At 41.9% G+C, this 17376-nt stretch overlaps 1 protein-coding gene across 6 annotated transcripts in view; it reads left to right on the top strand.

Moving 5' to 3' along the window:
- Positions 1-17376, top strand: part of RELN (reelin) — a 1155521-nt gene that overhangs the window by 996833 nt on the left and 141312 nt on the right. For all 6 annotated transcript variants that reach the window (XM_056573506.1, XM_056573505.1, XM_056573507.1 and 3 more), the window contains one exon: positions 2023-2181. In XM_056573506.1, coding sequence (XP_056429481.1) covers positions 2023-2181 — 159 coding nt within the window. The remainder of the gene's footprint in view (positions 1-2022; positions 2182-17376) is intronic.

Raw genomic sequence — 17376 nt, 5'->3', positions numbered from 1 at the left:
TGTGGTCAGACTGTAAAAAACTCCAGAAAGAAATACAACTTCCTCTGGAGCATGCAGCAGCTGATAAATACTGGAAGGATAATGATTTATACATATGTCATATTCTAGGTTCTAGCCACCTTTTGCTTTGATTACTGCTTTGCACACTCTTGGCATTCTCTTGATGAGCTTCAAGAGGTAGTAACCTGAAATGGTCTTCCAACAGTCTTGAAGGAGTTCCCAGAGATGCTTAGCACTTGTTGGCCCTTTTTGCCTTCACTCTGCGGTCCAGCTCACCCCAAACCATCTCGATTGGGTTCAGGTCCGGTGACTGTGGAGGCCAGGTCATCTGGCGCCGCACCCCATCACTCTCCTTCTTGGTGAAATAGCCCTTACACAGCCTGGAGGTGTGTTTGGGGTCATTGTCCTGTTGAAAAATAAATGATGGTCCAACTAAACGCAAACCGGATGGAATAGCATGCCACTGCAAGATGCTGTGGTAGCCATGCTGGTTCAGTATGCCTTCAATTTTGAATAAATCCCCAACAGTGTCACCAGCAAAGCACCCCCATACCATCACACCTCCTCCTCCACACCAGCACACCTGTGAAGTGAAAACCATTTCAGGTGACTACCTCTTGAAGCTCAAGAAGAGAATGCCAAGAGTGTGCAAAGCAGTAATCAAAGCAAAAGGTGGCTACATTGAAGAACCTAGAATATGACATATTTTCAGTTGTTTCACACTTTTTTGTTATGTATATAATTCCACATGTGTTAATTCATAGTTTTGATGCCTTCAGTGTGAATCTACAATTTTCATAGTCATGAAAATAAAGAAAACTCTGAATGAGAAGGGGAGTCCAAACTTTTGGTCTGTACTGTATATATATATATATATATATATATATATATATATATACGATTTACAAATCTGTTTAACTTTCTGGCACTAGTTGATATGAAAAAATGTGTTTTCCACCGGAGTACCCCTTTTAATGTGTTTTCCTTGCCACATACTATTCAGGAAACTGTAGCACATCCACTTGAATGAAGGTGTTCTGCAGGTGTCTCCTTGGGTTCATCCTCTCATTCTCTTAAGTTCTTGGTATATCATAATAATATGCCATAATATGTGATAGGATCTGGATATTAAATGGGCAAAGATTATTAGGACATTACAGTGCAAAAATGTAATACTAGGAAGTATAAAGCTAGATTTCCACACAGTTTTTTTCTGGCATTTTTTGGAATACTGCTACTGCAGGTTTTGAGACAAAGGCATAGGCGTATTCAAAAGGAGTGACTTATACTTCTCCTTCCTGCTGGATCCACTTCTGACTTTGGCTCCAAAAAACACCAGAAAAAAACCTGTGTAGAAACCAAGCTTTACCTTAATGAGAGTGTATTGGATGCATGGAATAGCCTTCCTGCAGAAGTGAAGTGGTAGCTGCAAATAGAGTGAAGAAATTGAAGTATACATGGAATAGGCATATGACTATCCTTTATATTAGATAGGGCCAAGGACTATTGATAGTATTTAAAATATTTGGCAGACTAGATGGGCTGACACATTCTATGTTTCTATTAGATGGCTTTTAAAACTGAATATTTTATGTTATCTACTCTTAAACATCCATTTGTTTTCTTCTGTTCCATTATTTTACAGCTTGAAATTAGTAATTACTAATTAAAATAGTTTTGTTTCCATGCACAAGGTGTGTTAAAGAACATGCAAATGTTTTTTTTGGTGTGCCCAAAAACTGGCCAACATATTAGCATTGCAATTCTTATTTTATTCTCATGTTAAAGAAATGCATACTCTGTGATCTATCCTTGTGAAGATAAACCAACAATAGTCAAACAACTAAAAAGTGTACACAGTAATTGTCAGTTTTAATGAATAGACTCAAACATCATCATTTAAAGGAGTTTGTATTATACCTTCTCTGAAGGTTCTCTTGGTATTTACAGGAAATGTATTTTTTATGTGTGTATTTACTTTCCAATCATGTCATTTTTATTCTTTTAATGTCAAACCTTTAGGTATTATTGTTCAGTACACAAATGACAATGGCATCAGTTGGAATTTGTTACGTGAACTGGATTTCCTTTCCTATCTGGATCCGCAATTAATTTCTGTAGAGTTACCCCGTGAGGCCAAAACATCTTCCACTGCTTTCAGATGGTGGCAACCACAGCACGGTAGGATAAAGAAAAATAACTATGCCAAGACTGGATAAGATGCAGCAAAACATTTATTTCATAGGGAAATTGAATTTAAAATATGTAAACTAGATAATTGCATAATAGTTTTGAGAAAAGCAGATACATGTTATTTTTTGTTATATTCTTGTTTATATGCCTCAGATTTGCTACTTTTAATCGTTTGCTTACATTTTTGTCCTTTATTTTAATTAATAGGAACAGTATATATTGCAGTATAGTAACTTGGAAGTACCAAGGACCCAATTGTAACTTTAGTGCCTGAGCCATGGTGAACTGTAAATATCAGCTTCTTATGGGCTGCAGGCTATGTTTGTTTGGAGGGTCTGTAGTCTACCACTTTCTCATGAATACAATTTATATATTTTTCTTTGCTTACTTATTTTTTGTACATTATAAATAAGGTTCATATGAAAAACCATACTTAAGAAGTACCATATTTATCGGGGTATACCACGCACCGGCCTATAACACGCACCCTCATTTTACCAAGGATATTTGGGTAAAAAAAAGTTTTTTACCCAAATATCCTTGGAAAAATGAGGGTGCGTATGTGTGCATGTGTATACCCCGATACACTGTTTCTGACCCTGCAGAAGCCCCCAGGAAAGACAGGGGGAGAGAGGCCGTGGCTGCCCGCATCTCTCCCCCTGCCTTTCCTGGGGTCTAGAGCCCTGCTACCACCCCTTTTCTCCCCCTGGCTATCGGCACCGCTGCCCCTTCTCTCCCCCTGGCTATCGGCGCTGCTGCCCCCTTGCATCCCCCATCCCCGGTTTTATAATTACCTGTAGCAACGACGCAGGGGACGCCACACCGGAGCCAGAAGCAGCGCGGACCCGACCCCGACAACAGGTAATTATAAAACCGGGGATGGGGGATGCAATGGGGCAGCGGCGCAGGCAATGGGGCAGCGGCACCGATAGCCAGGGGGAGAGAAGGGGCAGCGGCGCCGATAGCCAAGGGGAGAGAAGGGGCAGCGGCGCCGATAGCCAGGGGGAGAGAAGCGGGCAGCGACGGCCTCTCTCCCCCTGCCTTTCCATGGGGCTTGTGCGCGTCAGAAAAACCGGGGATGGGGGAGGCAATGGGGTAGCGGCGCCGGCAGTCTCTGGACCCCAGAACAGGCAGGGGCAGAGAATCTGGCAGCGACTGCAGGTCTCAGCACCTGCAAAAGCAGCTGAAGTTCATTGATTTAAAGCGCCCGCTTTAAATCATTGAGCTGCAGCTGCGTATAACACGCAGATAGACTTAAGGCAAAAAAATTTAGCCTAAAAAATGCATGTTATACGCTGATAAATATGGTATTCCTGCCTAGGACATTTTTAGGTGTGGGTCCCAAAAATGTGATCTGGATCCATCACACATTTATGGAGTTTGATGGAGAGGTGTAATAAAGTTAATGCCATGCCTACTTGGTGTGACGCCAACCCTACTTTGTACCATGCTCGCAGTGAGCACTGCACTTGGTGAGCACTGCACAAAGTGTCAAAAAGTCTCCAAAATGAGATGACTTTTTTCTCATATACACCATGTGCGGGGATGATCATTAACCCCCCCCCCCCCCCTTCCCAAATATAACCTAAACCTATAGTGATAAGAGGATAAGAATGCAAAACATATTTGAAATGATAGCCATTTGTTACCAGATACCTCAAAAAAGGATGAAGTGGACCTTTTAACATTGTATTAGTATTTTTTTTTTGTCAAATAGTCTTTTATTAAATGTTTTACAATTTTACAACAAATAAACAAAGGATTATAATTATGCAAGACATGTACATTATTATTATTTTTTTTAAAAGGCATACAATCATGGGCGAAGACCCTATAAAATCCTTCAACAAGGACAACAGCATCCAAATAATAAATCAAACAATCAAACACAGCAAAACCATGATAACATTATCGCACATTAGAGGGGAATAGTAGTCTACTATATGCAAGAAATATCTATAGAATATATGAATACTAGCACTACCTATTTGCGATTGTAAGGAAGCTCTGATGAAAGAACAGTCATAGCTAAAATACTACTTGGTGGTGATTTTGCATCCTCTCTCGGGGCCTGAGGAAGTTCCTAAAGGTGTGCCTGAGAGTAAGTAAAACCAATATTTACCCACTATCTATGCAGTATAAAGAAAGGGACCATTGACGCCATCTCGTGGCAATAGAAGAAAGTCTACCTGCTCCCCTTGCTATAATCTGTTCATAGTCGAAGGTTATGGGAATTTTGTGTAATAATGTGTCTGGGTTGGGAAGAGTTATGGTTTTCCAGTTGCTCACTATGACAATTAAGGCTGCCTATATTAAGGAAGAGTAAAACTGATTGGGGAGACCTGGGGATTTGCCTCCCAAAAAGTTCTTGTAGCAGCTGTTTACAGGACGACCAAAAGGGCTGTATTAATGGGCAAAACCATAAAATGTGGGCCAAGGTGTCTTGGATATATTTTACTGAGGCGATCTGGTGTATAGTACCACCTCAAAACCGTTTTGAAGGCCGATTCTATATGGGAAGAACACTGAAAAGCCCTAATAATAATAATCTTAAATGCTCCTTGCCAATCTTCAGAGAACAAGTGTAACCAAGTTCTCGTTCCCAGAGTGTTAAAGGGTAGGACTTAGAAAATGTCTCCACCTGAAGCAGTCTTTGGTAATATGGTTTTAAGCCTTTTATGGGTGATAAGATTAGTTTGATTGCGGTGTTATCCAGAGAGGTCATCGCGCCCACCAAACTATGGAGGAAGTGGCGGATTTGTAAGTATTTAAAAAAATACTGTTCGGCTATATGATAAGTGGATAGAAGGGTGGAGAAGGGGACTATCGAGGAGTCATCACAAAGAAGTCATACATGTGTGATTCCATTTGTAATCCACGTAGTGAGCTCAAGATCAGGGATACAGCTCTGTATAAAAAGTGAGTGGTAGGTCATTACGATTCATCTTACTTGTTGTGGGGGATTGTGAGGTGTATTGAACCCGTTCTATATACAGTGGGGATCAAAAGTTTGGGCACCCCGGGTTAAAATTTGTATTAATGTGCATAAAGAAGCCAAGGAAAGATGGAAAAATCTTCAAAAGGCATCAAATTACAGATTAGACATTCTTATAATATGTCAACAAAGTTAGATTTTATTTCCATCATTTACACTTTCAAAATACCAGAAAACAAAAAAATGGCGTCTGCAAAAGTTTGGGCACCCTGCAGAATTTATAGCATGCACTGCCCCCTTTGCAAAGCGGAGACCTGCCAGTGTCATGGATTGTTCTCAATCTTCATCTGGGAAGACCAGGTGATGTCAATCTCAAAGGTTTTAAATGTCCAGACTCATCTGACCTTGCCCCAACAATCAGCACCATGGGTTCTTCTAAGCAGTTGTCTAGAAATCTGAAACTGAAAATAGTTGGAGCTGGAGAAGGCTATAAGAAGATAGCAAAACATTTTCAGATGTCAATATCTTCTGTTCAGAATGTAATTAAGAAATGGCAGTCATCAGTGGAAGTTAAAGCAAGATCTGGAAGACCAAGAAAAATATCAGTCAGAACAGCTTGCAGGATTGTGAGAAAAACAATTCAAAACCCACGTTTGACTGCACAATCCCTCCAGAAAGATCTGGCAGACACTGGAGTTGTGGCACACTATTCCACTATAAAGAGATACTTGTATAAATATGGTCTTCATGGAAGAGTCATCAGAAGAAAACCTCTTCTACGTCCTCACCACAAATATCAGCGTTTGAACTTTGCAAATGAACATATAGACAAGCCTGATGCAGTTTGGAAACAAGTTCTGTGGACCGATGAGGTTAAAATTGAACTTTTTGGCCGGAATAAGCAAAGGTACGTTTGGAGATGAAAGGGAAAAGAATTTAATGAAAAGAACCTCTGTCCAACTGTTAAGCATGGGGGTGGATCAATCATGCTTTGGGGTTGTATTGCAGCCAGTGGCACAGGGAACATCTCACGAGTAGAAGGAACAATGGATTCAATAAAATTTCAGCAAATTTTGGATGCTAACTTCATGCCATCTGTGAAAAAGCTGAAGTTAAAGAGAGGAGGGCTTCTACAAATGGATAATGATCCTAAACACACCTCAAAATCCACGGGAGATTACATCAAGAGGCGTAAACTGAAGGTTTTGCGGTGGCCTTCACAATCTCCTGACCTCAACATAACTGAAAATCTATGGATAGACAGACAGACCAGAAACCTCAAAGAACTGGAAGACTTTTGTAAGGAAGAATGGGCAAAGATACCTCAAACAAGAATTGAAAGACTCTTTGCTGGCGACAAAAAGCGTTTACAAGCTGTGATACTTGCCAAAAGGGCAAGTATAAGATATTAAAGGAGTACTCCGATGCTAGTTTTTTTTTTAGGGCAAACTAACCCTAAAGCAAAGTTATATAACATTGTAAATTACTTACCCTATCCATATGGTTCTTTTCCTGGTCTTCTCCCGCATTTCTCCTCCGACCGGAAGCTGGCTCCTTTTTCTTCAATCTATGATGCTCGACCGCTGTTTCTTCTGCACCGCCGCCATCTCCCAGTCCCGAGTTGGCTACTCCCCCCCCCCCCATACTAATATATTCATATATTCGCAGAGCTGAGCTGCCATAGGATCAGCTCTGCAAACGCCTATCCCTGCGCTGCCATCCAATCAGCGCTTACGTTCTGCGCATGCGCAATCCTCCCTATAGTCAAACTACATGTAGAATTCCCTGGGCCAATGAGAACGCTTCAATTTACGTTTGCGTATCAAGTACGCCAATTCACAGAATGCTTTGCCCGTCCTCCCAACGTAGGGAAAGCAAAGTGTAAACTCAGCATTGTAATGTTATCATAGGTCACTTGTACAGTGTCCATTAGTAGGGAAACTGCTTTCTTTACAAATGAATATTTAAATAAAGGGGATTACTAACATATTTAACCCCTCCCTTTGTCTATATAAGTTTTTTTCCTAAAAAAAAAAAAAAAGATATATATATATATATATATATATATATATATATATAGTGAAATGTATATATATATAGTGAAATGCGGCTTACATCATGGGGAAAACTACAAGTCACAGCATGCCCGTAAAGTAATTTATGTAATTTATGTAACGGGCATGCTGGGACTTGTTTTAATACTAAGGGAAAAAATGCTAATTGGGGAACTAAAAGAGAAAGGGGGTATGTGTTTTTTATTTATTTTACCATGATGGGATGGTGATTGGTCACTACGCCTGCTTCCTCGGCACGCTGCTGCTCCGGCACTACAGCATCTAGCGATGTAAGCTTTACATGCTCACATCGCTAGATGAAGCATGCGCACGCAGCGGCGCGGCGAAAGCTCATTGGAGCTCAGCGACCATGTGAAGAGGACATATTTTCTGAGGAGGGGATAGGGAAATTAGAGGGAGCTGAGGGGACATGAATTATTATAATTTCAGGAGGGGGCCGAGCAGGGGAGCTACAGGGGGAGGGCAGGAGCTGGCCGGATGTCAGGAGCGGGTATGCTGGGAGATGTAGTTTTTCACAGCGCGGGCCAGGAAGAGAACCCGGAAGTAGCAGAAACTTCGGGCAGCCATAAGAGGAGAATGGCTGGGCCATTTAACATGATTGAGGGGTCGTTGAAAAGGTAATTAAATGGGCTACATTGTGGCATTTTTTTTTTTTTTGGTGGCGCATCGGAGTACTCCTTTAACTCTGCTGGGTGCCCAAACTTTTGCAGACACCATTTTTTTTGTTTTCTGTTATTTTGAAAGTGTAAATGATGGAAATAAAATCTAACTTTTGTTGACATATTATAAGAATGTCTAATCTGTAATCTGATGCCTTTTGGAGATTTTTCCATCTTTCCTTGGCTTCTTTATGCACATTAATACAAATTTTTACCTGGGGTGCCCAAACTTTTGATCCCCACTGTAAGAGGCATTAACCAAATGGTTGGAAATAGGGGGGGGGGGGACATTCCAAAATGGTAAAAATAGCAGGTCTCTGATCCGAAAGAGAAGCATCGAGTGATTCTCCACGTCTACCCACGGGAGATCTATCGGGTCCTGCCACCAATGCCACAACACAGAAACCAGAGTGGTTACATAATAGTATTTCAAATTGGGTGATCCCAAACCTCCCGTCAGTTTCAGCCTAGTGAAAATATTCGCCTAGATCTTTGGTGGTTTGCCCGCCCAGATGTAGGAGGTAAGTATCTTCTGAGCTTGCGTAAAGAAGGACAGAGGAAGAGAAATAGGAAGGATACGAAATAAGTATAGAAATTTAGGGAGAAGAAACATTTTATAGACGGCCATTCTACCCACCCAGGAGACTTCAGAGACTTCAGTGTGAGAAAATTTGTCCGCTTTGGCTTTAACTCGCCTTAGCAGTGGGATGTAGTTTTCCGAATATAGAGTCTTATGTGGATATGAAAGGCGGATGCCTAGGTATTGGACGGAATAGTGTCTCCAATCAAATGCCTGTGTATTTTAGAGGGATGCTAATTGCGTCAGAGATAGATTGATAGATAAGGCTTGTGTTTTGGCGTTTAATAGGTAGTAGGAAATGTTGCCAAACATAGATATGGTGTCCATTACCGCGGGTATAGAAACACTAGGGCTAGTAAGAGACAATATTACATCATCCACGTATAAGGAAATAGTATGCTCCCTGTTGCCAATTACAACTCCTGTGATTGCAGGGTTTTGGTGGATGGCCTGAGCCAATGGCTCCATGGACAAAATATATATGAGTGGCGAAAGGGGGTACCCTTGTCGAGACCCATTCCTGATGTGGAAGATGTCGGACAAGGAACTATTGGCCAGCACTCTGGCGGAGGGGCAGGAATAAAGAGATGTAAGCGCTAGCAATATTGGGCCGGAAAAACCCATATGAGAAAGCGCAGAGAAAGCATAAGACCACCAAAAGCGGTCAAAGGCCTTCTCAGCATCTAACGCTAGAATCACTGCAGGTGACCCTGAGTGCTCTAAATAATTAAATAGGTTCAGTAACTGTCTAGTATTGTCGGAGGCCTGTCGGCCAGCCACAATACCAGATTGATCAGTGGAGATTAAGTGTGGGAGGATTAGAGAAATGCGGGTGGCTAATACTTTGGTGTATATTTTAATGTCCTGATCCTGATTGAGGAGGGATATGGGCCTAAAATTTTGAGGGCGGTCTGGGGTCTTTCCGGGTTTTGGTAAAGCAGTGACAGTAGCTTGAAAATTTTCTTCAGGGAGTACTCCCCTGGACATCGCTGCATTACAAAATTTAGTTAGATGGGGAGAAAGTATGGATTGAAACTTCCTATAATATGCATTAATATAGCCATCAGGGCCTGGGGCCTTCTCATTTGGTAGGGATTTAATTGTGTTATGAACCTCTTCTAACGAGATTTCCATGTTCAGTTTAGAAAGTTGTTTGGAGGATAGGAAGGTAGGTGGAGGGCATTCAAAAAAGCAGCAATGGTGGAGGAAATATCTGGTGGGGAGGTGACGGTTTCATTCAGATTATATAGTTTTGCATAGAATGAAAGAAAACCATTAGCTATACCTGACGGGGTAGATAATGTGGCATTTGTATCTGGGTGTAGAAGGTGAGGGATCCGGGATTTAACTTGGCGCTTTTTAGTCTACTGGCCAATAACTTTCCAGCTTTATTATTTTGGGAGTAATAAGTGGCTTGCATTTTACGGTAAGATTTTTCATAGGTCGTTAACAAAATGCAACGGAGATCACATCACAGAGAAGCAATCTCTGCTGCCAAATCTGCAGAAGGAGTAGCCTTATCGGCTTTATCAGCTGATTTCAGGCGAGTTAATACATCCTGCAGTTGGCGCTCACGCTGCCTTTTGATCAAGGACCCATATTTTATACAGGAGCCGCGAACTACCACTTTATGGCAGTTCCATAAGGTGATTGGATCCTCCACTTACCCAACATTATGAGAAAAATATTCCACTATATCCCGTTCAAGGCAATCAGTGTATTTGGGGTGGGAGCAAATGAATGGATTGCTTCTCCAAGTGTAAGTGGTAGGGGATGAAAATGTGTCTGAAAGTTGTAGGGTGATGGCCGCGTGGTCCGACCACTTAATGGGTTCAATGGAAGATGTTAAGGATGTGGTAAGGAGAGACCTGCCTAATATAAACATGTCGATGCGGGAGTATGAGTTGTGGACTGTGGACAAAAAGGCCCCTTTCTGTAGAGTAATGTGCTCTCCATATGGTGTATAGGCCCTCCTCAAAAAGAAAAGAAGAGAGAGTTGTAGAGAGAGACCGACAGGAAAAAGTTGTATCTAAGTTAGGATCAGAGATAGTGTTAAAGTCTCCACAAAAAAGTAGGGACCACCAAGGCGAGCTACGCACTACCTTCAATAAATGTTTGAAAAACCTAACCTGTCCTGCGTTGGGCGCATATAAAGCCACAATAGTTAGTGGAGCGGCATTGAAGACACAACATAAAATTACGTACCTTCTCTGTTGGTCTTAGATTACCTCTTTCTGTGTGAAGTCCACTGTATGTTTGATAGCAATCGAGACCCCTCTGGATTTGGCACTATGGTGGGAATGGAAAAAATTTGGAAATATAGAATATGTGAGTATTGGTGCATCCTCAGCCAGAAGGTGCGTCTCCTGTAAACATAATACATCACAGTCAAGAGCTTTAACTTCCCTCCATAAATGGGACCGTTTATGTGGAGCATTGAGCCCATTAACATTTAAGCTAGCAATCTTGATGACTATCTTGGAAAAGCAAACAATATTGTAGGGAAAGAAAGCAGGATCAGTAAATTACTCGGACAGGGCGCACCTCCCAGGCAGCATGCGCCTGTCAAGACTAGGTATAGCAAGTACGGTGGACTACTCAAATAGGAATTGCCATGGAAACAAACAATAGAACAAAACAACAATGACTCATACAAAACAAGGACAGGAACAGAAAAGGATGGCTTCAGAAAAACACTATCCTAGGTGGAGTGGGTGTCAGAGTCCACTCTGAAACTGTGAGGCATGGGCAACACACCAGAGCCCACAAACCTTCAGTGTAGAGAAGGAACTTCACCATGTTCAGGCAATGTCCCAGTCTCTAGGAAGAGGGGCTGCTTTGGATCTTGTGTGAGGCACTTTAGAGGGTGCGGGAACAATGTTCCATGAGTTCAGCAGGGATTCTCCCTCATCAGGGGGTCCTGATGACGTGGATGTTGTTATCCTTTTTGATCAACAAGCGGGTCGGAAATCCCCATCTATAAGGCACATTTGCTGAACGGAGAGCTGTTGTAATTGGCAATAATGCACAGCGTATTTGTAGCGTAGCAGCAGATAGATCTGCATACAGGCGTACATGATGATACTGAGCTGGCAACCCATTGTTGCGCCTAGCAACTTCCATAAGTCTCTCCTTAATGTGGAAAAAATGCACCTGGGCCAAAATATCTCTTGGTACTTAATCGTCCAAATGCTTGGGGCGAGGGATTCTGTGTGCCCTATTCACTACTAATTCCTGCAGGGTGCAATTGGGCAGGACATTCTTTAAGAGAGTGCACACACAGCTTGGAAAATCTGCCGGTGCAACCATATCTGGAACACAACGCAACTTTATATTGTTGCGGTGGCTGCATTCCTTCAGATCTGCCACCTTCACTTTTAAAGTAGAGATATCATCTTACGCTTCATAATGCATATCAATGAGGGAATTATGCGATTCAGTGAACTCCCCAAACTTGCTCTCTAAATGGTCCACTCTGCCTTCTATGATATGTAGATCCGCTTGCAGCGGGTGTACCAGTTTGAATGTCTCAAAGAAATGTGGTACGCAATAACAGAAGCATATCCCTCATGGCGGTATCAGTAAGGGTTTTTTTACAGCACAGGTATCTCAGCTAAAGAGTCTGCAGTTTCAATAGTCCCATCTGTCTGAGGCCTCCCATGGCTTACCTCCTCTCGGTCAGGCTTAGAGAATAGCTGAAGATGGCGTCCGGCTGGGCTCAGCTATCAAGAGAGTACCAGAGAGATGACCCGTGGTCCCGGTCAGGAGCCGCAGCTGTGAGTGCCCGACCGTCTTTCGGCATCTGATGAGGCGGGGGAGGAAATTCCTTTAGACTTTACCAGCAAGTCACATGTCGCTGAGGAGGCATGCAATGCCGTGTCAGAGGAAGATCTGCATCTCAGCGGCGAGAGCACGGTAGCTGTGCAGCTGCCATAAGGCGACCAAGCCGGGGATGAGGTCTTTTTGCGTGTATTAGCCACGCCATCTTGGTTTGCGGCCTCATGGGGAGTGAAGCTGAATTTCGCCAGGGAGCAATGGCGGAGGGGCTTCTTGCGTCTCACCGGCATTGCTAGAGATGAAGGAAGCAGGTTGAGACAGCTGCTGGTAATCTCAGGTGAAGGTAAGTCGGGAATTCAGTTACTTTAACAGCCTGGTGAACGGAGCTCTGCTAGTGTGCAACCATACACCACAGCAGCCAGACCACGCCTCACATGTTTTAGGTTTTGAAGCTAGGGCATGGCCTTACATGGCTCTAAATAAACTATTTAAGCAAGATTTACACACTTGTATTGCTTAGACTGAGCCGAAGGAGTAGTTTAGTCAGGGATTCAAAGAACACCAAAAAAGAAAATTGATACACTGATACTAGTGTTAATTCTGGTGGCCAATTTAATTTTACTTTTAGGTATAGTCTTTGGACAAAAATTCGACTTTAGTTGTACTCATATTTAAGTCACCTGCTTAAATAAAATGTTAGACCTATTTTAGTCTCCAAAAATGTTCCTCAAATTTTAGCCAACCAAATCTATATAAGATTTCTTTTAGTCGACAAAATCTGCAGCAGATTTCATGCGAGTAAAATTTTATGGCTTTAGGAATTACTAAAACTCTAGATTTAGGAACTAGAACAACCCCCTTCCCACCCATCCTTTCAGCCCCCATAAACACATAGGTAACATAATTATTAAACTGAGGAATATTATTATCATGCATAATACCACTGGGACTAACCAAATCCTGTATACTGAGGCCAGTATTACCAATAACACCAGTATACAAGGAGAAATATTATCACCATACAGAACACCATTGTACTCTTATTGACCAAATCTAGTATGATAAAACTAATGTTACAATAGAGAATAGTTAGCCAAATCCAGCGAACCCGGATTCAACCTGAACTTTATGATTTTTGTGGCTCAGCAATCTCTTAAGCTTTTACCGGTTTTGCTCGCGTGAGCCAGTAGATAGCATGAAAAATCCTGAAGCATGGTTTTTTGGTGGGACATCAGCATATCACATGATAACCCAGATCTATAATGTGATTAGCTGCTTAATGTATCAATCAGCACAAAGGCCAATAGGACACAGCAAAGGGAAGGGCATCGTTACATAGATAAGAGGGCAGTGATGTCACCCACTGCATGACTGCTGGACAGAGAGTGACAGGAAGGGAGAAAGACAGAAGAACTAGGGACAGTTAGTGATTAGAAAGATAGGGATATACAGAGAAAGATAGTGAGATATAGATTAGAAAACAGCATGTAAGGGGACATCCTAATCACAGCCTCTAAAGGGCTCATCTTTTACTACCACAAATCCAAAGCCTCTATCAAGGCTCATACCTGCATATACTTTAATTGAATAGTGTTCCTCAACCAGCGACATTAGCCAGTGAGGTGCAGTGATCTGTATTTAGCCTGTAGTATAAAGCCAGTTCTGGTGCATTTCATATTGTTCCGCAAACACCTTCAGTACTCATTGTGCTGTCATCCCTGGCATGCAAAAAGCGTGTTGAGGTTACACGTATCTATCCTGTAGTGTTAATATAGTCCTGGTGCGTTGCATATTGTTCCGCAAACTCCTTCAGTACTCATTGTGCTGTCAACCCTGTCATGCAAAAAGCATGTTGAAGTTACACCTATCTAGCCTGTAGTGTCAATCAAGTTCTGGTTCATTTCATATTGTTCTGCAAACACAGTCAGTACTCATTGTGCTGTCAACCCTGGGACGCAAAATGCGCATTGAAGTTACACGTATCTAGCCTATAGTGTTATTACAGTTTTGGTGCATTTCATACTGTTCCGCAAACACCTTCAGTAATCATTGTGCCGTAAATCATGGCAAGCAAAAAAAGTGTTGACATTACACGTATCCGAGGAAGGATAAGCAAACCTGGGAAATGTAACAGGTGTAGGGCTGCTGGTCTGATGAGCTCAGGTGATGGTGACACTGCTGCATGTTCAGGTTCTATAAAAAAAAACATCCAGAGAAGGGGCACAGTCAGGGGGTGCAGTCTCTGTCAGACATTTTGATGTGTGGAACTTCTTTTATACCCTACCTGATGCAAAGAATGTGGCAATATGTCATCTCTGCAAACAGAAGGTAAGCAGTGGCCAGGGTCCGAGTGCATGAACTAGTTCTCTACATAGGCATATGGAGCATCATCACAAGGCCGCGTGGGACAGTCGAGAAGCCCCACAACGTGAGGAAAACGCTGCTGCTGCCACTGATGATCCTCACAACTGACTAACAGCCAGGCCTCTTCCATAGGCAGCACATTTTAAGGATTTTCCTAATCACTGTAATGCTCTTTTATTCCTCGGTCCAATCAGTTACCTATTGGGAAATCCATGTCCTCCAGACAACAGTATTCTCCCAGTTATCCTGTTGTAATGCACCTCAATTGGTACCTGGCCAAGTTGTTGGTGGGGCAGGCCCTGCCACACCATCCTGTTGACTCCACAACCTTCAGATGCGGGGCCAGCCCAGGTGGCGCATACCTAGTCACCATTATTTGCAAAGAAAGCCACCCCAGCTTTTCACAATCATGTGCTGGAGAGTGTTGGCCACTTCATGAACTTGTTTGTGTGCAGAACAGTGCATGCCATGGTGGGTAGGTGAAGTAATAGTTACGGCCAGGGGCAATACATGTCCGAAAAAAGTTTTGCTCCATTGCTGTGGTCTGTGTGATTCCCCAGCCAGGCCGCCTGGCTGGGGCAAAATTACAATTTATTGTGTTTGCTTTTTCAAACACCCTGTGGCCAAACAGGGCTGCTGGCGAAATTAGAATAGATTTTTTGGCAAACCTACTACTCCCACCCAGGCCTGGGCTGCCTGGTTGGCTGGGGCAAACTTCAAATTGATTTTAAGAGTTTCTTAACCTGCTTCTGCTTCCTCCAGTAAACCACTGTAACATGCTAAAGATTGCTATTACAACATGAAACCATAACTATCGCATGACGCCATAACTGAGCCTTAAAAACACTTTAAAACTACTTGAGTACATTCCTATCAGTGTTAGACAGGGTTTAGAACTGTTAGCCAGTGTTATAAACGTGTTTAGGGGCTTATATCATTGCCGGTTTGAGTTGAGCTGAACTGAACTCACGATTTCCAAACTTTTCAAAAGTTCGCTCAACTCTAGTTACCATTATACAAGGAAAAATATTATCATCATACATATTATCATACTGTTACTGACCACATACAGTATACTGAGAGCAATAATACCAGTATACATGGTGCAATAATACTGCCACAACACAACCACATATTATCACCAGGAAATGACTATTACTACTACAATGCTACTGACTAAAATCTACCATACAAAGATCACTATCTACACAGTGACCATATAGGTACATACCAGCTGTGTACAGGCCCTGCAGACAGTATAGTGATTACAGTTACATCCACAGATTACCCACAGGTGATATCTTAAAATGAGCTCTCTCATAAAAAAAAACTTTTTGCTATTGCACTCATTATGGTAAATAAAAACATTTCTAATGTACTTTGTTTAAAAAAATTACGTTTTCTGTGTTTTATTTGTGTTTAAAAAAGCTGCCACTAGGTATCTCATTACCTGGCAGAAGTCCAAAATCAGGAAATGCAGTCTGGAGTGCTGAGAGAGGGGGGGGGGGGGGGAGGGCTCATCTCACACACTAAAACTCTTTTTATTAGAAAAATACAAAACTTATCCAATACCAAAACACAAAACAAAGCAAGCTTAACCAGCTATAACATAAATAAGAAATACTCTAGTACCAAAAACAAAACCCTGCCTAACCGGCCAGCCTAGCTTTACTAAAATACTAAAATATGCCCACTTACCTAACCAAACTATCTAACCAACACACTCACACGAATACTGAAAATGAACATAAAAATAGCACAACTTTGCTTATCAAAATATAAACATAGAATTCAGCACTACCCGGCTATAACTCAAAACCACCCATACTTGGGAAACACACAACAAGAAAACAAAACAGAAAACATAACAAGCACACCACTCAATTTTTTTTTTAAATAATAAAAATAATTATAATCATGTCACATTCACTTACAAAATTAGACCAAATTAACTGAGTCCTCTTCCGGGACTAATGAAAGTACCAAAGAAAACATAACAAAACTATCAAATCAGCACACTCACACACACATACTGAAAACTAACATAAAAATAGCACAACTTGGCGTATCAAAATAAACATAAGATTTAGCATTATCCGGCTATAAGGAAACATACAACAAGGAAACACAAAACAAGAAAACATAACAAGCACACCACTGCAAAGAAAAAAAAAAAACCTAGACAAAATAAACTGAAATAAACCAAATAAAACACATAACACAACAACTGGTCTGACTGCCATAACTACTATAATCCTATATAATATGAAACAATATAGATACATAAAACACAATCTAGATACAAAATCACTAAATATAATATATGAATAAAATATATGCACTACAGAAAACACCTACAAAATCAATAGAAAACCCCAGGAAAATCCCTACACTAAAACTGTACCCTCACCCACACCACCCCTCGTGTACATGGCCATATCATTCGTACAGTTCACAAAGTCCAATCCTTAACTGACCCATGTCAGACCCCCCAAAGAAGCAAAACATCACCACCCACAAATACACCCTCTCCACCTAGCACTCCTCCCATCCAACTTACACACAAACTTATACACACTAACTTATACACACTGAACCCTATGCAGAGCCTCCAGGAGGCGCTGTTGCTAATGGTCTTCAGAGCCAGACGGGGACCCCCCTGAACCCTGGTAGAAGATCTGGATCCTATCACGTCCAAGGAAGGCAGCTGACTTAATGTGGGCAACCGTGCTCCCTGAACGCTTGAGTTTGACGGAAAGCGTCCAGGCCCCTGACCAGATCCCGTGCTCATCC

This window comes from Hyla sarda, chromosome 4, assembly GCF_029499605.1.
Source record: "Hyla sarda isolate aHylSar1 chromosome 4, aHylSar1.hap1, whole genome shotgun sequence".
NCBI lineage: Eukaryota > Metazoa > Chordata > Amphibia > Anura > Hylidae > Hyla > Hyla sarda.
Note: the sequence above shows the minus strand (reverse complement) of the source record. Positions and strands in the feature narration are given on the sequence as shown.